This window comes from Saimiri boliviensis, chromosome 4 (genome assembly GCF_048565385.1).
Source record: "Saimiri boliviensis isolate mSaiBol1 chromosome 4, mSaiBol1.pri, whole genome shotgun sequence".
NCBI lineage: Eukaryota > Metazoa > Chordata > Mammalia > Primates > Cebidae > Saimiri > Saimiri boliviensis.
The window spans coordinates 83,134,882-83,160,306 of record NC_133452.1 but is presented as its reverse complement, the minus strand read 5'-3'; the positions used below and the strand labels follow the sequence as shown (position 1 = coordinate 83,160,306).

Sequence of the window (25,425 nt, the reverse complement as noted above, 5' to 3'; positions counted from 1 at the left end):
CCCAAAGTGCTGAGATTATAAGCACGAGCCAGTGTGCCTGGCCTGCTGGCCTTAAAGTGAGCAAGAGAGGTTATCAACTGCCACATTACAATAGGCATTCAAGGACTACTTCCTGACAGTTTTAAGTCTGAACACTGATTATCCCAAGTCTCCACCCAATGTTTTGGAGTTACTAATACTATTTTGTATATCATGCTTATGTGCGCAGGTGTTTTCTGCACTGGTATTGTGGAAGTTGAGATTTACAACTATATAAAAACAAACAATATCTGAAGCTTCCTCACAGTTTGCAACCGAGTTTGAGCAAAACAATATCCACAACCTTAAATTAATACAACATAAAGTGAATGTAATGAGGATACTGATTTGAATTTTTATTTACTTCTTAAGGGTTTTATATTTATTATATAAATGTATTTTGGTTATACTAATTTTTGAGCTTTAGTAAATTAAGGTGTTTAACCTTTGCATGTTAGTATATATGATAAGTAATATAATAAAACTTGTTAATATCAATTTTTTTTATTTTGTTCCTTAGGAACAAATTTAGTGTTTGAAGATGAAATCACTGCATTACAACCTGAAGTAGATAAGTTAAAAACTCTAAATGTGAACAAAATTATTGCACTGGGACATTCAGGTTTCGAAATGGATAAACTCATCGCTCAGAAAGTGAGGGGTGTGGACGTCGTGGTGGGAGGACACTCCAACACATTTCTTTACACAGGTAATTGTTTCTAAAGGACTGCACAGGCTAGGATGTCCAGATAACTACTTTGTCTCTTTTGCCTTTGTAACTGTTATTATTCTTTTTACTGCTATTTAATATGTAATGTATATTATATGATCTATAATGTATATGTAATATACATTAAATGGGAACATATGTAAATCTTACTCAGAAACATTACTATTTATTTGATTTCATGATTATAAGTCAATTCCATGTATTTATGTATAAAACATCTATGTATGTAAAACAAAAGACTATTAGCCCCAACCAAAAGTCATTTATGATAAATTCTTATCAAAAAGCAACATGGCATATAAAAATTTTAAGCATTAACAAAATAACGTAAATAGAGCCTTTATAACTCAAGGTGGATTTGATTTGTAGGTTGCAGCTGCAGGCTAGGAATATAAGTATCCTGGAAGCCACATGACCCTGGGTCCTCAGGAGAGCATGCCATCTCCCTACCTCCTACCTGACTGCTCCCACTGTTATTTTTCTCTCTTAGCTTGGCGTTAAGTAGTTTTCATTAGAATAACATTTAAGATTTTTTCACTTTAAACCTATAATGTCCCCAAACTTTTGAATCTGGTTCCATGTTTCCCACTTTCCCTACCTTGCACTGCATAGATCTTTGAAGTATGCCCAAGGAAAGGAAAAAGAGGCTGGTAATTAGCTCTTCTATCAGCATTTGCAAAGAAGGTTTTGGTGTGGGAACAGTCCTCCCCTTGAAGAGGCTTCTGCTTCTAGCATCCTCATGTGGGCTGTCAAAGGCCATGCATTTTTATAAAAGCAAAACTCAAAAAAGCCCCAAACAGTAAGTAGGAAATACCCAAAAATGTAAAAGGGGATTATCACTAAGAAAGTATTTTTATTTTCTTTCTGTTACTTTGGAGTATTGTCAAATAATGAATGCCTCTTACTTTTGCAATCAGAAACCAAGATATAAGTTATAAAAAGAAAAGAAACACAATATTGAGTCAAAAGTCCTCATTCCTAATTCACTTGAATGACTTTGAGCAGGTCACTTAGCCTCTCTGAATCTGCTATCTTAGCTCAAAATGGGGGATGATCATACTCAAAGTGCCACATTACTGAGAAAATTGTATGAGATGTAAAAATATGTGACAGCACTTTATAAACTATAAATAGCTATATTCTGGTATGCAGTGTTATGGAGGTTGCTTGCCCATAAAAATGGGCAATCAAAATGTCAATCAGAATCACAGCTCACAAACTAAAATTGTATGCCGATTCAATTCCTTCACAGATATTTTACTTCCTGAAAAACACAGGCTAAAGAATAATTTCAAACTGAGTTAAACTGAGAGGTTGTAAAATCAATTCATGGGTGTTATGACCAATAGAGCTTTTTTTTTTTTTTTTTGACAGATAAGACTACAATAGATTAGGCACTTACATTATTAGTCTTGTTCCATGAAAAAAGATGCATATGAGATGTTGAAAACAGCTGCAGGCACATAGCAGACAATCCGTAAGTGTGATGAGGGTGACGATGAGCACTGGACGGTGTTAGTATAGATAGCATTGCAGTCAAACAGCTTCAGCAACTCCATGAGGGTTAAATGAAATGAAAGAGCCAAGACTAGGAAACAATCACATTGGAGCAGGTCATTGGGAAGCTCTGGGTAGAGGTGAAGACTCAATGAAGTTCTTCTGACTCTACCACTAACTAATGATGGGGTCCTTTCTAAGCCTGATTTCCCTCATCTGTGGAAAGAAGGTGGTAACAAGCATACCTATTATAAAGGGTCACTGTGACTTATGAACGTATAGGTAAATGGCCTTAGCACAGGGCCTCGTATGTTAGCTGTTCTTATTTTAGTTATGTGCTGACTCAGTGGGTAAGACCTGTGTAATACCTTTCCCCAAACCTTAGCTTTTCTCTGAGGCAGGTCAGCACCCTTGGACACACAGTGGGAGCTAGATATGTCTCCTGCTCCCTTCTTCCTTTAGAATAATGGTTTTAAAATGTGTAAACTGTGACCCATAGTAAGAAGGACACTTAGACAGGGAGCTCAAACACAAACATATATGTCTGTGTGCATTCCCATACAAACGCACAAAAGCATACACACATACAAGTGAAAGAAAACTTTCACAAAGCACCTGGAATGCACCCTGACTTTTGCATTTCACTGTTTCATTCTTTTAATGCCAGTTACCACTCATTAAATTGATTTTCTTATACTGTAGCTAGTCCATGTTTCTAAAAACTCAGCTTTAAATGAGACATGGCCAAAATAATGCATGAACGATCAAAGGAGTTTCACCCTTTCATTCAGATGTGAACATTCCTATGTTCCTCTTGACTTGTCTTTACACCATCTTAATGCTGTCTTAAAACAACAACTGGTCATTGATAGCCTACGGTGCATGCCTACCAGTGAGTATGCCTGATAGACCTGAAAAGATCGGGTGACCACACCCAGCTTCCCATTATCTCTGCAGCCTGTCCTTTATTCCTCTAACAGTACAGTCATAACTTAGTATCTGTGGGAGTTGGTTCTAGGACTCTGTGGATATCAAAATCCATGGATGCTCAAGTCCCTTAAATAAATGGTGTAGTATTTGCATATGACCTATGCACATCCTCACATATACTTAAAGTCATCTCTAGATTACTTACAATACTTGATACAATGTAAATGACATATAAATAGTTGTTATACTGTATTGTTTAGGGAATAATGACAAGAAAAAAATCTGTATATGTTTAGTACAGATAAAACCATCCTTTTTTAGAAAATATTTTTTGTTCATGGTTGGCTGAATTCAATGATGCAGAACCCACAGACAGAGACAGCCAACTGTAAGTAGATTTGCTAAGTAGATAAATTTAATTAATGATAAATGACTGGATCAAAGAAAGATTTCAGGATAAAAGTTAGAGTTTGCTTATCCGTAAATCTTGAAGTAGGTAATTACAGTCTCTGAGAAAACCGAGGTAACCAAGACTTAGTTATTTCACATTTCATGATTGCTTACCAAGATTAAACTTGTTCTGATGAAAATCTTCACTTCATCCTCATCATTTGGAGGAGTAAACTTAACAATTAAAGGTGGCTGGGCACAGCAGCTTATGCCTATAATCCTAGAATTTTGGAAGGCTAATGGAGAAGAATCACTTGAGCCCAGGGGTTTGAGATCAGCCTGGGCAACATAGGGAGACCCCATATCCATATCTACAAAAACATTTCTAAAAATTAGCCAGGTGTAGGGGCACATGCCTGTAGCCTCACCTACTCAGGAGGCTGAAGTGGGAGAATTGCTTGAATCTGGGAGGTTGAGGATGCAGTGAGCTATGATTACTATCACTCCACTGCACTTCAGTCTGAGTGACAGAGTGAGACCCTCTCTCTCAAAAAAAAAAAAAGAAAAAAAAAACCATTTAAGGTTATTCCAGGGCACAACAGGGATGAGTCAATATTTGCCTGTTTAAATAAACTTTCCTGGCCTTAAAAAAAAAAAAAAAAAAAAGCTCTGCCAAATCATTTTATGGAATTTTAAATCTTACTGAGAATCATTTCAGCACAAATAGTGTCCAATATACAACCACACCGGAAAGAAAACCTTTCCAAAGCTCATGGATTGTACGCTCATATTTTCTGTTCTGTTACTTGATTTTTTAAATGCTGGTTACCACCCATTACATTAATTTTACTGTATTGTAGCTTGCTCATATTTTTTTAGAACTCAGCTTCAAAGTTGGCATGACTAAAACAGTACATGAATGTATCCCTTCCAAATGTTGAAAGTTATTCCCGTTTCCTTCCTTTCCAACTACTGTGGATATGCAGGTAACCCTAGCATTGCCAGAGGGAACTTCCCTTTACGAGGCTTACAAAATGATAAAGTTACAAAGACAAGAGCTAAAATGCAAGTGCTTTCTTTAAAGAAGTTAAATCCTAGAGTCATGAACTGGTCCATGTTGCTTCCTTTAAAGGAAAAAGTAGTAAAGTGAGTGCAGGTTGAAACCTGCAGCAGGTACACCAGGGGACTCTGTTCTCTGTGCCGTCCTTGAAGGGACTCCAAAGATGCTGTTTCTCTGTTTGCCTCCCAATATTTTAACTGAGGTTTGGATTCTGCAAATCAGTTTGGCTAGTATAAGCACCAGTTTCTGTAGTCACAAGTAAACAGTTTCAAATTGTTAATTCTGTCATCCCTCCCTTTCTAGCATCCTGTTAACTAGAACATCATCCATGCATAGAGCCTGACAGCTTGCTTTTCAGGATTTGGGGAAATAAAAATAAAAAATCGGTAGACTTCCTTATACTTTCCTTAGGCTACTGATATGAACTTAATTATTCCTCTAACTCCTTTGAGACCATCTGTCCCCCTCCTTATCACTGTCAGCTAATCACCTCCAAACAATGTCCCACATCACTGAAAATTTAGTACACAATTTCCTATCTTCTTCTCCCCACTCCAGCTCTTGCCTTCACATGACAGGGTGTCCACGTGGGTAGCTAAGCCAATACCCAAGGTTCAGAGTCCCTTGATCTCAACTCAGTGACTGACACTTCCACTCCATTTCAGCAACTTTACTTCTGGGGCCACAGGCTGAGACTTGATTATCTCCAGAACTGTTCCAAGTCCAAAACTGAAATGGGACAGTTCCCTTGACCCCTTCATAGGATTCACAAAGGGGTTGGCTTGTTTATTCATCTTGCAGCTCTCAGCCCCTCACGGAAAGGGGAGCACATAAGTGAGCCAGTGCAGAGCTTGGGACAAGTGCTTCTGGGTGCTGGCAGGAGTAGAACTCTGTGCAGCCCTGCAGCAGCATCGAGGTGGGTAGCTGCAACCCCTGGAGCCCCAGAAGGTGTGTGTTACAATGTGCTCTTTTAGCTTTGCGGTCCGTGGACAGCTCAGTGTGACAGCCCTCTGTATCCTGAGCTCTTGTTCAGCATCCAGGAAGAATCAGCCTGCACAAATGAATTGAAGATGGTATATGTGGAGGATTTTATTGCTGGCGAAAGTGGCTTTTAGTGGGATGGGGAGTTAGAAGGGGGATGGAAGATGTCTTACCCTGGAGTTAGACCATCCCCAGCAGAATTCTTCTCTGAGGTCTTGCCATCAAGCCATCCCTCTGACGTCAAGCTGCTACTCACAAATGTCAAGCTACTGCTTCTCTTCTCTTCTTCTCTGCCATTCCACTGCCAGTGGATCCTGTGGTTTTTATGGGTACAGGATATGGGGCAGGACAGGCCAGGGTGGTTTTGGAAAAGGCAACATTCAGGCTGGAAAACAGGGATGTAAAGTTCTCAATTTGGGCTATGGGTCCAGGCTTGAGGGTGGATCCATTGCCAGGGACCCCACCCTTTTCTACCTAGTATTTCCCTGCCTCCACTCTCCCAACTCTCTTGTCATGGGCCTCCTATCCATAAAGCTTTCTCTCCCCCTTATTTTTTGTGGGGTTCACCTTCAGCTTTATGAAACCTCAAGTTTCTTGAATTCCTCTTTCCCTCCTAGTCCAGCAGGCTTCATTTCTCTCCTTGCTAGCCTGGAAGTGTCCATTACACCCTTGACTGTGTTGAGGCTGACACACGGAAGGCAGGTGTCCAGTATTGTTAAATGAATGTTAACAAGGACAACTTCATTTAAAAGTAAGATTTTTTTATATGATTGATCAGGTTTTTTTTAAAAAATTAAGTATCTAATTTCCATTGCTTCTGGATTTAGGCATACATATTGAATATAAAATTCAAAATTTTCTTGTATCTAAAGAAATAATTTTAATGACCACAGAATTTTGCTTTTAAAACAAATGGAGCTTACAATGTAATTATAACTAAGACAGACTAGAAGCACCTGCTGCATTTTCTTCATGCTCTCACCAGACTTGTGCATAGTCTGATGGGAGAGATGAACCCTCCTGTAAGAAGAATGAGTAAAGGAGGGTGGAAGACTGTTGTTGGTGTTTGCAATCACTATTCGTCTCTCCATTAATTTTCATCCTTGTAGTTTAGATAATCTTGTCTTTTAGAACAAGAAAACAATCTTATTGCAACATTCACAAGACAGGAAACACTCCCCAACAAAGAACGATTTCCTTTGGGCATTTGATAAGAACTGCTCAAATTTGTGTTTATTGAGTGAGGTGGGAGAATCAGACAAGGGGCAGAGGTGTGGCTGGTAGCTTCAAAGATAATTTCCTGGCTGAGTGTGGTTGCGCATTCTGGCAGTCCCAGTGTTTCCAATCCCAGTGCTTTGGGAGGCTGAGGCAGGAGGGTCACTTGAGCCCAGGAGTTTGAGGCTGCAGTCAGCTATGATTATACCACTGCACTCCAACCTGGATGACAAAGAGAGACCTCATCTCAAAAAAAAAAAAAAAAAAAAAAAAAGACGTTTCTTGGTCTTTTTGAATGTGGTAAGCACAGGGACTTACTTGTACTAATGGGGCACCCACTTGGGTCCTTTCAGTGAACTTCTGGCCATGGCCCAGCCTGAGCACATGCTTCCTTTACAGAGCAAAGCCAGAGCCTTCTGGTTTGTAATTTTTGCAGCCACATAACACTGATCCATTTTAGCTGTCTAATGAAACTGCTTTCCAAGATGAAGTGAGACTATCAAACCCAAAATCCAAAAAGAATGACTACAGAAAAAATGGTAGTCAAGGTCAGTTGGCAGGGTTGAGTTATAAGGAAAGGTGACGGCCAGCTACTGTGAAGTCTTAAGCCCACTCATAGCTACAAATCTCTTACTAGGACTGAAGTATGTGTTTCCTTAACTTTGCTGCTTGACGGTCTTCTGCAAAAGATGTCATTTCTCCAACTTTTACTGGGAACTGGCATAGGGTTGTGGAAAGTGCTTTAAACTCTTAAGACCTGGTTTCCTCCCAGGCTCAGCCACCACTAGCTGTTTGGCTTTGGACAAGCTACTCAACCGCTATAAGCATCAGCTTTCTCTTTTTAAAATGGTGACAGTGATATGGCTACCTTGGAGAGTTGTAAGGATTAAGTGAGTTAATATATGGACAGAATATATAAATATATCTACAAATAAACATATTTGATCTGTTTAATATTTGTAATATATTTAGAGAGAGAATATTAGAGAACTGACATATTTATCTTAGACCTACTATGTTCTAGGGCTCAGTTCTGCTCATTTATTATCTCACTTAATATATATATATATAGTATTGAGAAAGAGAAAGAGGGAAAGTGATCTAGAGAAATAGAAACCAGTAGAATATATCCTATCTGAAGAACTCGACTAATACAGATATTTCACTGAAGAAAATGGTTTCTCCTTAAAATATATTCTGACACCAATTTCCCCCCTTGCTTTTCATACATATTTTTTAAATCACAAATTATATTGGTTATAAGTTGGTAGGACTATGAATAATTTATTTTCTTCTGCATTTGCCAAATATTCTGTAATGCTAGTTTTACTTTTATAACAAATTTTTTAAGCCCCTCTAAACCTATAAAAGTCATCACTAATCCTAAACTTGAACCCTAATACATGTTTTTGTTAAATTAAAAAAAAAAGATAATTCTAAATTTAAGAATCTGAGCTAAATTCACAAATGACTACATGTATCTTCTTACCTTTAAAAGATAAGAAACCAGGAATGCAGTAGTTTAACCTGCATTCCTCACTCAGTTCTCTTGCCCTGAGAATATATGTTTCCCCCAGGTCAAGAAACATTTATGGCTGGGAATTCATGACTGCTCGTCTATAAGAGACTCTCCAAGCACTCTGTCATGACTTGGAACCAGAGCTTTGGCCATTCATTCCAGATGACCTCCAGGTTCTAAGCTTATCTGAAGTACTCCACACTGTATTGCACACCAGCATGATGGGAAGGAATGACTCAAGGGAACTGGCCATTCAGAGCATTCACTGACTACACACAGTCTTTCACACAGCCACAGATAACCACTGTAGGAAGACCTCTGGCCAAATGCTTATATATCAGGAGTATATCAATTTATGGTCACAGTTACCTTATTAATCACAAGAAATAAAGTCGTTACTTCTGAAAAGAACACCATTGGTAAATGGAACTACACAGGCATGTCAAGATGAAAATTAATCTCTCTCTCTCTCCACCCCATTCTTTTGGCCACTGCATTTTAACAGGCCATGGTGATGGAATCAGGAGGTAGCTGTGTTTCAGTGGTTTTTGTTTTATTTTAAAAATTACTGTACAGAAACCTGTCCTATAATGTAAGAAGTGAATAGGAATCCTAATATCTGGAACAATGCTGAGCTGTGGAGGTGGCCAGATTCCATGTGAAGAGAAGAGGCTGGCAGAAAGCTGGAGATTTGCTCGCTTTCCCTACTCTGTCTCCATGGAGCAGCCATTCCAAAAGATGACGCACAGACCATGGACCTGGCCCTGCTAGGCAGTGGAGAGCCAAAACACTGAGCACTCACTGGAGCTCTGTAAACATCTGTTGAATGAGTGACTAAATGTGTGGTGAACTGTTCCCTCCCTACAGGGTTCCCTGCTTTGCTCAGCCAGTCAGGCTTGGGTACAAGCAGATGGCCTGGATCAGATTTCATGAGGGCTTTGCCCACTCTGGATACTACTGGAAGATGCACAATCTCTTTTAGACCTCTTAGATCATTATTGAAAGGCCAGAGGCAAGAATATGAGCAGGAAATCGAAGCGTGTGCAAACCAGAGTGACGTAAGTCTGAGCATAGATACTAATACCTGACCCCTCAAATTCCCTGAAGTTGACATGACAGCTTGTGCATCACATTTTGGTACAGAGATGGCTGAAGAGACAGTGGTTGCTCCTCTGGTTGCTGGACACCTCTTGAATGGGCTGTGATGACTGGAGCACATGCTCTGTCCTGGTCACCTGAAGGGGCTCCTAGACTAGAGGAAGCAGAGGCAGCAGCCAGGCCTGACTGGAGAGCTGGAGGGGACTTCTAGGCCAGGGGTCTCTGTGCTGTGCTCTGAGGGGCTCTGGTGGCAGGAACCTAGTCCTGGGCTCCAGCTCTACTGAGGCTGCAGCCTGAGCAACTCAGCTTTCCTGCTTTATTGGCTTGCCTTGCTGCAAAGGATTTCTTGTGTGTTAAAGACATTCACAGCTTTAAAAAACAAACAAACAAACAAACAAACAAAACCACTAATGAAATTTATTTGATTTAAACTACTAGTCAAATCTTTTGTTTTACAAATTTAGAAAATAAAATTAGGCCCCAGGGACTAAATGTCTCTCCCATGGTCTAGAAACCAGACCGAAACTGAGCTAATAGCAAAACCCATTCTCCTGTAACCCAACTCCCAGATCAGGTTCCTCTTTACTAGTGTCCACCCAGCTGCATAGTTGAAGACATTGAATTGAGGGGACCTGGGGTAGAGGGCTGGCACTCAGGCATTGCTGGCTTCTACATGATTCCACCACAGGGAAAACATAATAATTTTGTATGATCTGTAGAAAAGTGTTTGCTAAACTCCTGAAGTTTAGTCATTCAACAAACATTTATCTAGCACCTACCACATGCTAGGCAAATCCTAGAAACACAGCTGCCCCTGCCCCCATGGAACTAAATGTCTTGAAAGAGATACTAACCCAATCAAATTTTTAAAAAATACATAATTACACAAATGAATCATATTCTATATAATTACAAAACATTGTATGAAAGGAAAAGTACAATATGCTATCAGAGCACACTAAAGCAGGATTTGGTCAAGTCTAGGGGATCATCAGTGAGTGTTTTCCTGAGGGACTGACATTAGGGCCAAGATCAGAAAGATGTCCAGGGGTTAACCTGGTCAATAATTATTGTTAATCTTTATTAAGCACTTCACTTGAGTTGAGTCAGACTTCCACAAGATAATAGTGGTCACAACTAGCTTGCTTGAGGAAGGGCAGAGAAGTAGAAAGATAAAAGTAGCATCCAGGGAGTGTGCACTTCCAAGTAATTTAAAAGAAACTCAAGTCCCTTAGAAGCAATCATTTGAAATAACCTAATTACCAGTCCTTTTTATCCACTTATCTTATGGGGTCTCAATTCAGGAACTCTTAAACCAGTTCTTGTGTTAAAATCATAGCATAGACTGCCTTAAAACATTCTATACTTCAGTCCATTGAAAACCACGTCAGACCAGGTGTGCTGGCTCATGCCTACAATCCCCGCACTTTTGGAGGCCAAGGTGAGAGGATGGCTTCAGCCTAGCAATCTGAGACCACTGAACTCTAGCCTGGGCAAAAGAATGTGACCCTGTTGAAAGAAAGGAAAGAAAGAAAAAAGAGGAAGGAAGGAAGGAAAAAAGGAAAAGAGGGAGGGAGGGAAGGTAGAGGAAGGACGAAAAAAGAGAAAGAAAAGGCTGCTTCCTGGCACTTCCATTACCATGTGACACTGGGAGTGAACTTGTCCAGACCCACATGTAGGTTCACTGCATTCCCAGGACAGAGTCCTTTGAGGTTCCTTCAAGCATCCGCACTATGCTGGGAAATGCAGCCTTTATCAACTCCAGATGTCAGTCCACAACTCTAGAGCCTTTTTGGGTTTGGTTTCTAAATGAATCCTGGCTAGATGACTGGAACAGAGTTCTGGTGAACATCTTCCCTCCTGCTAAGATAAGTCAGGTTTCTGAAGATAGATGTGTAGCTCTTTGTGGCAAAAATATTCTGGGCATGAACATCTTCGGCTGAACAGCATGGAATGATGTGGAAAATGTGAAGTCCTGGACTGCTTTCTATGCCAGTGGTTTTCGGGGACTGCCAAGTTGAAGGAGAACAGAAAGGGCTCAGCTGTGGAGGAGGCAGAAATTAGCCAAACCAGACCAGCTATTGCTCCAGCTGCATGGTTAGCATCTTCCTTGTTCCTGATTAAGCCCATGTAATATGCCAATGGCAAAAGGATCATGAATGTCTTCCCAAATGAATGAATGTTTTCTGGAGCTGAGATTGCTGGCCCCTGTTTGCAGAGTGCATGCTGAAGCGTCTGACTGGATTACTGGATTCCTAACTTTTACATGCTTTTTAAAATGAGATATTTTTATGGACAGCAGAAAGATAAAGGCAAAAAAAAAAAAAAAAAAAAAAAAAAAAAAAAAAAGTCTGGCTTGCCTAGCTCTTGGGTTAACTGACAAAGATTTCCTGGTATGTGCAATTAGTGCTTTCCTCCTTGGGCCGGGTGTTCTCTGCCACCTTGTGGACATTTGGGAAACTGCATTGTCCCAAGCATCTATGATCGGAGGAAGAACAGAGGCTGTCATAACCACCTGGACCCCTGAAGTAAAGACCACGCGTCAGGCTTTCCCAATGAAGGATCAGAACAGAGCAGAATGAGGCTGAGTAGGGTGTTAACCTTTTATGCGTCACATTATCTGCCTCTGTGACAGACAACATCTGCATCCACTACAGGTGGAGATGGAACAAAGGCTTTCATTGGATCTCAAGTAGGGTGCTTCTGGTTATTGAGCTGAAAGGGGGAACATATTATGTTCCAAGCTGCTCTTGGCATAGGAGCATGACAGGATTGAGTTCTACATAACATGTTACCCTGGCTTGTCTTATGTGAAAAGAGAAGCCCAGAAAGAGCTTGGACACAAAGATGCAAATAAATCCTGGGTTTGCATTTGATTTGGTAAGTGGCCTTTCACCACCAGCTTGCAGACTTTAGGGAAAAAAAAATACATGGTAGGCTTTGTGGGTAGTGCAGAAAACCTAAGCTCCCATACCTCACAGCCTGGCTTTTCAGTCTGCCTTCTCCCAACCTTTATCACGTACCAGCTGTGGTCTTGGGTACTTTGTCTATGACAACCAATTTTCTTGTCTGCAGAGTATAGATAATAGAGGACCTGCCCCATGGGAAACTTGGAGGACTAAATGAGATTAAGCCCAGGGCCTGGCTCATGGCTGATTCTCTTAACAGCTTCATGTGTGTAATCAACATGTGCCGAAGTTATCTGGACCCTCTATAAATATCCAATAAGAAGGACTAGTCATGGGTATGATGAAGGACATGATAGAAACAGTAGTGAGGTCAAGTGAATCTGTCCCATAGTCTCTGATTTGAAACAGCTGAACTGTGCTATTGTCTTCTTGGAGGTAAGATGTAAGCCACAGTGTGCCTGAAGGAGGGCTACAGTTAAGGAACTTAAATGTGCCAACTGATTAAAGGCTGGGCTGCCTGCTCCCTATATGGCCATACTCTCTACCCTCCTGCATACTCCCCACTACCCCAAGCAGTGGTGGGCCTCCAACTTCTGAGTGATGAGCAGTTCGCATACCTCCCCTTTGAGACAGAGACCTGACCCTGACCCGTGTGAGGGCTGGCTGGGGTGGGGAGTGTACATGCTGGTTGGCCCCCAGGATGAATGTGGCTCTTCTAAAGACACCTAAAGGGATGCAAAATTTAGCAGCAAACCCCTAGAACAGCTCTTTGTCACCTCTGCATTTTCTGCCAAAGATTTTAAACTTTGAAGTCTATGTCTGGGATTTCTAGAGATTGCCATTCCCTCATAAGGGAAAAAATACAAACTTATTGTATATTTACTGAGCATCTACAATGTGCCAGGCACCCAGCTAATGAGTTTAGATATTTAATCCTCTCAACAGCCCTGTAAAATAGGTATTGTTTAAAATGGATTTCGCCCACTTTACAGGGAAGGAAATGGAAGTACAGTAAAGTAAAGTGGCTTGGCCAATCCACCTGGCTAGTGAGAATGGAGCCAGAGTCAGCCTAGAGGTAGGATATTCCTAGAAGCGTTCCATCTTTGTGTGCCCCACAGCACAGGCACAATGCCCGAGGCTTAGGAAGAGCTTGGTAAATGCCTGCTGAGTTGAGAATGGTAGGATTCATGTACCAAAAGGGCATTCAAAAACGGGCAAATGCTCAGGCAGGCTCTGAAAGACTAGCTATGTAGAGCAACAGATGGCGAATCATCAATTTAAAACTCTGTCATCCAGCCAGTGGCCTGCTGGCCTCTGGCCAGCCATGTACAAAGCCTGACTTGATCAGTGATGGCTCTTTTATTTTATAATCAGGCAATCCACCTTCCAAAGAGGTGCCTGCTGGGAAGTACCCATTCATAGTCACTTCTGAAGATGGGCGGAAGGTTCCTGTAGTCCAGGCCTATGCTTTTGGCAAATATCTAGGCTATCTGAAGATCGAGTTTGATGAAAAAGGAAATGTCATCTCTTCCCATGGAAATCCCATTCTTCTGAACAGCAGCATTCCTGAAGGTATGTGAAATTCAGGGGAATGTTCCACCCATCTAAAATGTAGATAGGTGAATATATTCCTCATTCCCATTTTTTTCCCTTTAGTATTTCAGGAAAAGACTGTAATACTGTTGAAGAATTTAGCTTCTTCCTTAAGTTTACCCTCTTCATGGATAGATTTAAAACATACCCAAATGCCAAAAGCCCCACTTGTTTCTTAAGTCTTCTCAGCATCACTCCTTCCTCTGCCTTTTAAAATCTTGACCCTGACATGCAAAAGCCACTCTCATGTTTGTGTTTACAGGAAAGATGATAACTGAAGCAAAGGGGTTCAAATTGGGCAGAACAGAGCTCAAGTCCTGGCCCTCAGCTAGAAGGAGTATGCCTTGGGCAAGTTGCCCAATCTCATGGACCTCAGTTACTTATCAAATGAAGGAGTACCTTATTTTGTATATCTGAGTCTCAGAGTAAAGATACATTTTTATGTCATTGATTTTTGTATGTATGCAGAACACACTCCTGTCCTTCTTTCATATTCCCTTTTCTGCTGACTGCAATCATGTCACAAAGGTGAGGTGCACAGCACCCAGGAGAGCCTGTAGTCACAACACAGGCCTCTCAGTAGCCAGATGGGAAAGGGGTCCAGGACCACGCTGACAGCGACAGCCCAGCTGCACCTCAGCAGTCCCTTTACAACTGCTCCTGGGCCTTTCAGAGCCCCTACCACCACCACTAATGCTGTCCCAGGTGGCCAATGGGTACCTCTTACAGATGTAATTAGCTGGTAGATGTTCGGCATATTCTTTTTTTTTTTTTAATGACTAAATGCCGTAATCTTTTATTCTCTGAGTTATACACAGAACTACTTCCTTTTTTGAGATTGTTTTTATATCTGTCATAAAGTTTTAAGTGGTTGAAGTTTACAGGACTTTCTTCAGATGAGATGCAGTCTCTTCTTGCTTCAGTAGAATCTTTCCTGTTCTTCATTTGCTTCCAAAGTATTTATAATAACTGCAAGTGGTGGTGACCCTGAAATTATGATCTGAAATGTCTTTGGATCATCAGCACAGAATTTTGCCAAGTAGGGTTGTGCATAGTTCAGGGCTCTCCAGGCAGGTCAGCGTGCTTAAAGTCTTTAGGCTTAGAAGTCTTCCTCCTGCCGGGCGCGGTGGCTCAAGCCTGTAATCCCAGCACTTTGGGAGGCTGAGGTGGGTGGATCACGAGGTCAAGAGATCGAGACCATCCTGGTCAACATGGTGAAACCCCGTCTCTACTAAAAATACTAAAAATTAGCTGGGCATGGTGGCGTCTGCCTGTAATCCCAGCTACTCAGGAGGCTGAGGCAGGAGAATTGCCTGAACCCAGGAGGCGGAGGTTGCGGTGAGCCGAGATTGCGCCATTGCACTCCAGCCTGGGCAACAAGAGTGAAACTCCGTCTCAAAAAAAAAAAAAAAGAAGTCTTCCTCCCACACATGACTGGCTCCCCATGCACACGCCCACAGAAGGCAAACGTCGGCCTCCGTAGATAGCTCAAGAGCATGAATGGTTAGCTGGCCTGACTCTGTGGGACTGGAAGAAGGCACATGAACTTGAGCATTTCAGGGCACCACCCTGTATCCGGCCTACGGCTGAGTGATGTTCGTCGCTGTCTCTCTGTAGCTGATGACAGTCGTCTTCTTCATCCTCTACCTGTTTCGGCTGCACAGAAGTTGTATATCGTTCAGCATATTCTTAAATTAAGATGCATTCCAAGTCTTATTACCAGGAAACAAAATAGAAGTTCCTAAAGAAATTTCATGGTCAAAACCAAAATGCACACAAATATGGTAAAGAAATGTGTTTTTAACAGCAAGTAGGCTAGATGATCATTCCATTCCTTTTCCAGAATTTAGCCCAGTGTGAGATTTGCTTTAATTTTAGGCTACCTTCTTTTCTTTCTTCTAGATCCAAGCATAAAAGCAGACATTAACAAATGGAGGGTAAAACTGGATAATTACTCTACCCAGGAATTGGGGAAAACAATTGTCTATCTTGATGGCTCCTCCCAATCGTGCCGCTTTAGAGAATGTAACATGGGCAACCTGATTTGTGATGCTATGGTAAGTCGTCTGCAGGAGTGGACATACGCTAGGGAGGAAGGAAAGGAAGAAGGAAGAGGAAGGAAGGATGCAAGAAGGGACAGACTGATAGCTATAAATGAAAGATTTCAAAACATTTTCAGCCAGGATGGTGGCATGTGCTTATAGTCTCAGATACTCAGGATGCTTTGGTGGGAGGATGGCTTGAGCCCAGGAGGCTGCAGTGAGCTATAATTACACCACTACACTCCAGCCTGGGCAACAAGGCGAGACTCTGTCTCTAAAATTAAATATGAAAAATAAATAAAACATTAGTGCCTAGACAAAAGCCTGATGTAGCTTCATACTCAGTACCTTCTTAAGGTATCAAAAGGAGATCAGGTAACTACCAACATATTGCTTTACAAGAACTAAAACCTTTATTTTAAGGTGTTCTTAGATGTCTCAATTTCGGATGTTGTTTTCATTTTGTAAAATAATGCAAATGCACAAACTCTACTACTCTGGAGGTATCAACATAATAGATAAAGCTTATCTGCTTTAATATAATTTGGCCATACTGTTTTTCCCTCATCTGTTCCCTTGGCTCCAGAGAACCTTGGCCTTGTGTGACAGGAACCTCTTTCAGAGGCACAGAAAGACAACACACAGTTTTAATGATGATAACAAGTCCTGTGGCTGAGCAAGATCACCTCTGAAGAACAAGCCCTTGTCTACTTGTCTACAGGCAGAATGGCCATGGTAGCTCTCTGGGGGCCCTGTTGAGCCAAGGTCTCCTACATCAGACTCACTACTTCCACAGGCTCACAGCCTGCACCCAGGGGAGTCATTTCTGTCAGTGCTTGGCATGTGATGTCCAGTGCCCAGGATACAACTGCACTCAATAAATGCTTGCCATGTAAATGACAAAAATTATGCCCATGCCACGATGAGACTCACAGTGTCTCAGCACCATGCAGTTAATGCTAGAGAAGTAGTTAATGAGAAGCTAGTATATAATGTTAAGAGAAGACTGGAGGGAAACATCCCAGGCTGTTGGTAGGGCTTATTCCTCTGTTAAAGAGCCTAGAACAAATAAAGGGCAACTTTGGGTTTTTTTTCTTTTTTCTTTCTTCTTTTTTTTTTTTTTTTTTTTTTTTTGAGGAGTCTTGCTGTCTTGCCCAGGCTGGGGTGTAGTGGCACGATCTTGGCTCACTGCAACCTCTGTCTCTCAGGTTCAAGCAATTCTCCTGCTTCAGCCTCCTGAGTAGCTGGGATAACAGGCATCCAACACCACATCCGGCTAATTTTTATATTTTTAGTAGAGATGGGATTTCACTATGTTGGCTAAGCTGGTCTCAAACTACTGACCTTAGGTGATGTGCCTACATCAGCCTCCCAAAGTGCTGGGATTACAGGTGTGAGCCACTGTGTCCAGCCTTATTTTTTTTCCCCCCTCTAAATGAGAAAGTATTCATTTCTTATAACTAAACATACAGTTTGTAAAAGAAAAGTAAGATGGATGTGATTCTCCCCAGTTTTGAAAGGCTGTCCCTGCCTTTCCAAAACTGCCAACTTGAGAATCAGCTGGAGACAGAGACATGGAGGCCAGGTTCTCTTTGGCATGAGGTCTGGTGTTGAGCAGGCTTTAGGGCCAAGTCCTCAGAATCAGGCAGGGGGCCCCTGCCTGCCCTGGAGAAGCCTGTGTGGGAGCGGCTCTGCAGACCACCTTGTATGGGAAGCCCAGTCCCAACACCAGGGCTACAGCCAGACTATTTTGCCAAGGCCCACTGCTCTGAAAGTATGGGAGTTCTAGGAGAGGAAACTAAAAATTTGACATAAACTGGTAACAGTATCATATTTTTACTTCTGAGAGCATAAAACTAGTTCTAATTATAGTTGAGAAATCCCGGAGAACACAGTAGCAGGGAAAAAGTAGCTTTATTTCCTCACTAGAGCTAACCATATTCCTGGAGCTGACCCTAAGAAAGAAGATCCAGAATAACTAATGCAAATTTGTGCTACTGTTGCAGATTAACAACAACCTCAGACACCCGGATGAAATGTTCTGGAACCACGTATCCATGTGCATTTTAAATGGAGGTGGTATCCGGTCACCCATTGATGAACGTAACAACGGTATGCTCCCAGGCCCAGCTCCTCAGTGTGTTATGTTCTCTCATCTCCTTTTCTGCTGGGGTTCTTGTCCTGAACACACCCATGTGCAGCCTCAGTTCATCTCTGCTGCCAGCCATGTATTAGAATTATTAAAGTCTAGGACCTAGCCTGAAGGACATGCACAAACTTGTGTGTTCTTATATGTATTCACACACAGAAGCTGCAGCTAGGGTTAGTGGAACTCAAGCGTGGTCTGACTTTCTGACTTAGAAAGCTAAATACGGGTTGTTTCTGATTTATGCAAACTATCAACAGCCTCCATCTTAGCATCTGAAAAGAGACAAAACTACCAATCTTCTGTCCTGGAAAAGACATACCACTGGATTAAAATGTTACTTTAGTAGATTTACAGATATCCAAGATTATATAATATGGCAAAACAAATCAACTAGACAAATATTCAAGACACTCTTGTAGCCCTCCCTGATTTACTGTAAAAACCAATCAGCATCAGTATAAGGCCCCAAATGCATCCCACTGTCAGACAACAGGGACAGGTGGCAGGGACACACTGTTTGCCTGGAGGAACTGAAGAATGCAAACAAACTACCAGAGATCCAGCCCCAAGCTAGGAGATCTAAGACTGAACACAGTGAACTTCTGAGGCATAGCCATTTGTGAGTTCCCATCATTTTCCCCAATGGTGGAAGGCAGGGCCAGAGGCCTCCTAAACCCATTCCTTCCCTAAGTGTCAGAAACCACTTACACATATCTGATGCTGCTCTAAAAGCCTCCCCATGTCCCCTTCATTTCTTTCCCCAGCCCTAGGGAAACTGGTCATGGGGTTAGTATTTTCTCAAGCTTCTTCCTTCTTGCTTCATCTGTGACTATCCTCAGGCACAATTACCTGGGAGAACCTGGCTGCTGTATTGCCCTTTGGAGGCACATTTGACCTGGTCCAGTTAAAAGGTTCTACCCTGAAGAAGGCCTTTGAGCACAGTGTGCACCGCTATGGCCAGTCCACTGGAGAGTTCCTGCAGGTGGGCGGTAAGTCACCCATCCTGTAGGGCTGGGCCATCCAAAGTGATGTGCATGGGATTTCCTGCTGGTTGGCTCAGCTTCCCCCTCACCAAAATTCCTATGGTCAGGTGGGTTTGGGTTTTTCCCCATCCAATACCAATACATCATCCTTTAATGGCTGTGGACTCTCAGAGCCACTGAGATTAGGTTGGGGTCAAAGCCCTAAAGCCCTGGCAAATAAGCAATATTTGGCAAGTATGATTTGGACATCAGATGCGCCCTCTAAGCAGATCAGCTGCTTTGAGGTCTAGTTTCTAATAAAATCTTATTGATGCATTCAACATTCTTTAAAAACAAAAGCAAAAAAATGAGCTGGGGCCAAACCAATGGTATTTAATTTAAAATGTTCTACTCATCACTGCCTGGAACCATGCCAAGATTTAAAGGCATGCTGACCAATTGGTATTAACCAGGATAATTCCTGGAAGGAGCAGCCTGCTGCACAGACACACCAGAACAACTGGTCCTTGCCCCACTGTGTCTTGGGACAAGTTCTCAATCCCTTTGGGCACAGGGAGAAAACCTTTCCTGTTTATCTCATGGACTGCAGTGAAAGTTGAACAGAAATAAATGCTTCCCAAATTGCCAAGGGCTTCTGAAATACTTTGTTAATAATTAATTCCACGGTCCAGTGAATTAATCCTTATTTTACCTGGAAACCATAATCTGGCCTCATTTTTTAACCTGTGGGGCCCTATCCTACCACCTGTGGGGCAACCTGGACATCCTCCATTTTCCCAGAAGGGAGTTGAAGGAACAGCAGTGTTTTGATGCTCTAGGGAAGCACTGCATAGCTATATGCCTTGTGAAAGTTGCCCAATCCCAAATAATTACCATTTAATGATCTTCAAAATTGTAAAATGCTCTGTGCCTCTCGTCTGTTTCTCACCAAGGCTGCTGAACCAAGTTACTAGGCCAATTCAGGATTTTGAAGGAAAAACAAAAAAAGATGTGGTTTCTTCATGTACAGTCACTCTTTGCCTATTCTGATCTAGAGCTGGTTTTCCCTCCAGGGGTTCTCATATGTCCTGGAAGGACTCAAGAATAAAGGGTGGCTGCAATGTCACGATTCTCTTGATAAAATTTGACTCAAGTTTAAACCAAAGGAAAACCACAGCCCCACGCCCCAATTCTACAGCTTGGCCAAAATCCCTTTCTTAGAAAACAGAAATCTCCCTTTAGATCCAGTGAAAACAGACTCACTTCTTTTCTAGGAATCCACGTGGTATATGATCTTTCCAGAAAACCCGGAGACAGAGTAGTCAAATTAGACGTTCTTTGCACCAAGTGTCGAGTGCCCAGTTATGACCCTCTCAAAATGGATGAGGTATATAAGGTGATCCTCCCAAACTTCCTGGCCAATGGTGGAGATGGATTCCAGATGATAAAAGATGAACTGTTAAGACATGACTCTGGTAAGCACAAGTGTCTCTTCCTTCCTCTAAAGAACAACAGAATTGAACCAAGAAGGGGAGCTATTAGTGGTGCCAGGAAGGCAAAGTGACTCCCTGTATTGCTGACTCCCTCCTGCTTTGCTTGTTGGAAAGCAGCAGCACAGCACAGCAGGCAGGAATATGTAGCCTGTCACTCCCCAAGCACACATACGCCTTCATCCAACCCCAGAGAGAAACCATTTGTAAATCAAAAATGTTTTAAAATCCTTTTAACTACATCTAAGCAGCCATTTAAATTGTGAAATATGAGTTTTGCCTTTACAGAAAAATCACCTCTGGAATTTTAGGACATGGAAAATCATCACATTTAATCACCTAAATTTTCTTTCTTGAAGCAGCTTTCTGTATGAATTGGTCAGGTAGATGAGGACGGGGTAAGTGCCGCCCTTTCAGCACAGTGGTTGGTGGTACAAATCGTAGGAACGTCCATACTTGATGTCAGTTGGTATTTCTGGCAGCACTGAGGGACATTATATGCCAGCCTCACTTTTAGAAATCCAGTTCAGAGTCACCTTATGTGCATACCTTCCACTGACAGAGACCACACTTCCCCTTCCTCTTCCTAGGGCAGAGATCAGAATGCTTAGATGACACGCAGGCAGCTTCCTGGCATCTCTGGGAAATTCCACCAGGATCCTCCTCAGTCTTCCCAGGCTGGACTTGTCATTTTAGCTGCTTATTCCAAGGAGGGTGGAGGGCAGAACCAGACCAAAGGAGGCAGCCCTTCCTGGAAGGAAAAGTGCTGGCTTCTTCCGTCCCTTCCATGACAGAAGATGGAAGGGCTGGTGTAAAAGCCCCATGAGACAAAGAGGCTGATAGCCTTCAGCTGTGTACCACTCAAGCCTAGACTGATGGGTCTCACAGAGAAGGAGCTCATGCAGAAGTATAAGGAAGCTCTGGACCTAAGGGTTCTCAACCCTAACTATACATTAGAAACACTTCAGGAGCATTTTAAACTAAATACCAGTGGCTTGGCTCCAGCTCTTAAGAGATTCTAAGTTAACTGGATTGGGTCTAAACTCTTCCAGTGACTCTAGTCTATACTCCGAGGTGAAAACCACTGAAGAGAGAAGGGTTCTTAAGTATTGGAGTGATCTTTTTAAAATAAAATTCTGTTGGGTCCCCACAGGTTTGTTGTAGCTATAGGCAATTAGCATTTAACACCTCCCTCTCTTTTGTAAAGGAAACTTCCTAAGTCCCATCATCAATTATGTGAAAATAACTTTGGGCAGACAAACAAAAGGAAGCCACTTTTATCTCTCAATTAATTGCTCTTGACCCAATTCCCTAATGCCCTTTTTCTGGAGCAGTTCAAAGGCTGTGATGTCAATGACCTCTTTCTAGTCATCTCAGAGCTGAGGCAATTCTACTTCCCCCAATTACCTAATATTGAACAACAGACACATTTCACATCTGGAGCATGAAAAAGCTATCAAATTCTTTGTACTTATGATCACCACTGTTCTTTTCTGTGACACTTTACCCTGTTTATGAAATAGCTTCCCTTTTATAATTACAAAGGGCTACCTTACTATTGATTGATAATTATCTTCTCTGTAGTTAAAATCATGTATATTTTTCTAGGTGACCAAGATATCAACGTGGTTTCTACATATATCTCAAAAATGAAAGTAATTTATCCAGCAGTTGAAGGTCGGATCAAGTTTTCCACAGGAAGTCATTGCCATGGAAGCTTTTCTTTAATATTTCTTTCATTTTGGACAGTGACGTTTATTTTATACCAATAGCCAAAAATTCTCCTTGCCATTAACGTGTGAAACTGCATTTTTTCAAGTGAGATACAAATCTGCCTTTTAGGACCTGGCTTCAGTGACAGCACAGACCATCTTCACAGGCTCCTAGAAGCTGAAGGTTAGAGCATTATAAAATGAAGAGACTAATGTGATCACTCAGGGTCAGTAACTTAGTGAGTTAGAAGAAAAAAAATAATACAGGGCCCTATATGGAGAAAGTCCACTACATTTAGTTTACATTTCTAAATTTTAATAAAATTTTACTAATGATTTTAAACCACACTTTTCTTCTTCATATCCATTTCTAATCCATCAAACAGCTTATGTTTACATAAAATTTTATCATTTAGAAGGAAGTTTTAAGCAGACCATCTGATTTGATGTCCACAGCTTGCTTTTGGCGGCAAAGACGGATGTTTTTCCCACCTGTCAGATGAAAACACTGAAGCTCAGAAAGGGCTGACTTGACTGTACAGCTAATGCCAACAGATCCAAGACCTAGACCTAGGTCTTTTGAACTCAAGTCCAGCACTCTCAACTATCTCAAGTTACTGTTCAGAATGATATTTAGTATCTCCTCTCTTCATAATTATCAGTAGCCCCAAGCTCATGGATAACAAATCTCTGCTTTATTTCTTGTCTCTATTTTTTCACTTTTTAGCTCCTGTTACAATAGCAAGTTTAATGGTTTAAATACAGGTTGCCATTCTCTCTTGAAACACCCATGTGCCTTCGATGAGTCAGAGAGCAAGCTGTAGTAGATAATGGGAAAGGACGGAAGCTGCAAATGAGAGTCAAAGGACAGGGGAGAAAGGAAAGTGAAGAACAGGACACCAGGCCTGGTTTATGTTACAAAAGAGCAAGAGCTAAAGTGCATTTACACATGAAACAGATTATTTGTTAAGCATACTACCCAACAGATGGCATTAGTTATTTTATGTGATTCCATCAGTTCTGCCTTTGTCCTCTCTTCTTCCTAAAATGAAGGCATTATGAGAAGAGAACCTTCTAAGATAGGCTGTAATTCTAAACCAGTACCTGTCCCTCTCGAGCAAGATGCCAGCACTGCACTTACTCCACTCATAACACACACGCCCAGTTATGGAATGTCCAGAGTTCTGGAAGAAAGGACTTTAAGAAGAGGTATACATTTTTGAAGTAACTCTGCCTCCAAATCTGAACAGTCACTGTAAATCATTCTCAAGTCCAGATATGAGAACTCCTGCTGCAAAGTGGGACCCTCTGAGTGGGTGTTCAGGAAATACCCATGCTGATGAAATTAGTTAGGCCCAAAGAACAAATACTTAAGGAGGAAGTGGAACCATGTGAGCCTGCTCAGCTCTGCGTAAGTAATTCAAGAAATGAGGGACTTCACCTTAAAACAGTGTGCAAATGGCAGCTAGAGGTTTGGATAGGGAGTACGTTTGTTTCTTAGTGTTTACAAATATTAAGTACTCTTGATAAAAAAAATATACTTTTGAACTTCATAACCTTTTTATAAAAGTTGTTGCAGTCAAATAATAGTCTCAGTTCTACGCATATATGGATTAGCTGTAAAAAAAAAAAAGATTGTAAAAGGAAAATTAGAGAAAGGTACATTTAGGATTTTTTATGCTTGGCCAGTAAAATAGGGTAAATCTTATTAGCACAGTTTTTTAAAGAACATTTTTTTAAGTTTCCTAAATGTGTGTATGTATTGTACAGTGGTATAAGAAATGACTTTGAACCACTTTGCAATTGTAGATTCCCAAAAATAAAACTGAAGATATGCTGTTTGGTCTTTGATAGTCATTTCTCCTCTCAATCAAATACCTGTAACTCAAGACAATATGCCTAAAGGAAAACTCTGGCAGATTTTCACTGGTATCATTTGTCTTGATCATAAGCCACTTGTCATCTGATAACCCTCCTTCTCCCCTCATACCCCTAAAATGAGAAGAAAAATGCATCTGAATTTTAAGTAGGAGAGAAAAGTGAGTGGTATTTTAAGGAAAACTACTAAATTTGGCAGCTTTGATATACAGAATCTGATAAAAAAAATGGTTTCGAGGCTAGTACTGATTGCTAAAAATAAAAATTTTTAAGTAAATGTTGAGGATTTTAATGTACTGGCTGTGGGCCAGGAATCTTCCTCAAGCATACTAATAACACAGTGAGTTGGTTTCATCATACTTCAATCAGTCAGACACAGTAAAACCATGTTAACGCCCTTTGTTGTTTGCGCTATGTATTAGCCCGTTCTCATGCTGCTACTAAAGACATAACCGAGACTGGGTAATTTATAAAGAAAAAGAGATTGGCTGGGCACGGTGGCTTACACCTGTAATCCCAGCACTTTGGGAGGCTGAGGTGGGCAGATCACAAGGTCAAGGAATCGAGACCATCCTAGCCAACATGGTGAAACCCCATCTTTACTAAAAATATAAAAATTAGCTGGGCATGGTGGCACACATCTGTAGTTCCAGATACTCAGGAGGCTGAGGCAGGTGAATCGCTTGAATCCAGGAGGCAGAGATTGCAGTGAGCCAAGATCACACCATTGCACTCCAGCCTGGGCAACAGAGCGAGACTCCATCTCAAAAAAAAAAAAAAAAAAAGAAAGAAAAGAAAAAAAAAAAGGAAAAAAGATTTAATGGATTTACAGTTTCATAGAGCTGGGGAGGCCTCACAATCATGGCAGAAGGCAGAGAAGGAGCAAAGGCACGTCTTACATGGAGGCAGACAAGAGAGTGAGTGGAGGGTAACTGCCCTTTACAAAACCATCTCATGAGACTTATTCGCCATCACAAGAACAGCATGGGAAAGACCTGCCCCCCATGACTCAATTACCTCCTACCAGGTCCTTCCCGTGACATGTGTGGATTATGGGAGCTACAATTTGAGATGACATTTGGGTGGGGACACAGCCAAACAATATCATTCTGCCCTGGCCCCTTCCAAATATCATGTCCTCACATTTCAAAACCAATCATGCCTTCCCAACAGTCTCCCAAAGTCTTAACTCATTCTAGAACTCAAAAGTCCACAGTCCAAAGTCTCATCTGAGACAAGGCAAATCCCTTCT

The 25,425-nt window shown here is 41.5% G+C and overlaps 1 protein-coding gene across 1 annotated transcript in view; it reads left to right on the top strand.

Annotated features, from left to right (window-relative positions):
* NT5E (5'-nucleotidase ecto) overlaps positions 1-24,134 on the top strand; it is a 47,079-nt gene extending 22,945 nt beyond the window's left edge. The window contains exons 3-9 of the mRNA XM_010334178.3: positions 539-727; positions 13,722-13,919; positions 15,843-15,997; positions 17,989-18,094; positions 18,971-19,120; positions 20,368-20,568; positions 22,192-24,134. Of these exons, the coding sequence (XP_010332480.2) occupies positions 539-727; positions 13,722-13,919; positions 15,843-15,997; positions 17,989-18,094; positions 18,971-19,120; positions 20,368-20,568; positions 22,192-22,355 (1,163 nt within the window). The 3' untranslated portion in view covers positions 22,356-24,134. The remainder of the gene's footprint in view (positions 1-538; positions 728-13,721; positions 13,920-15,842; positions 15,998-17,988; positions 18,095-18,970; positions 19,121-20,367; positions 20,569-22,191) is intronic.
* Positions 24,135-25,425: the final 1,291 nt, after the last annotated feature.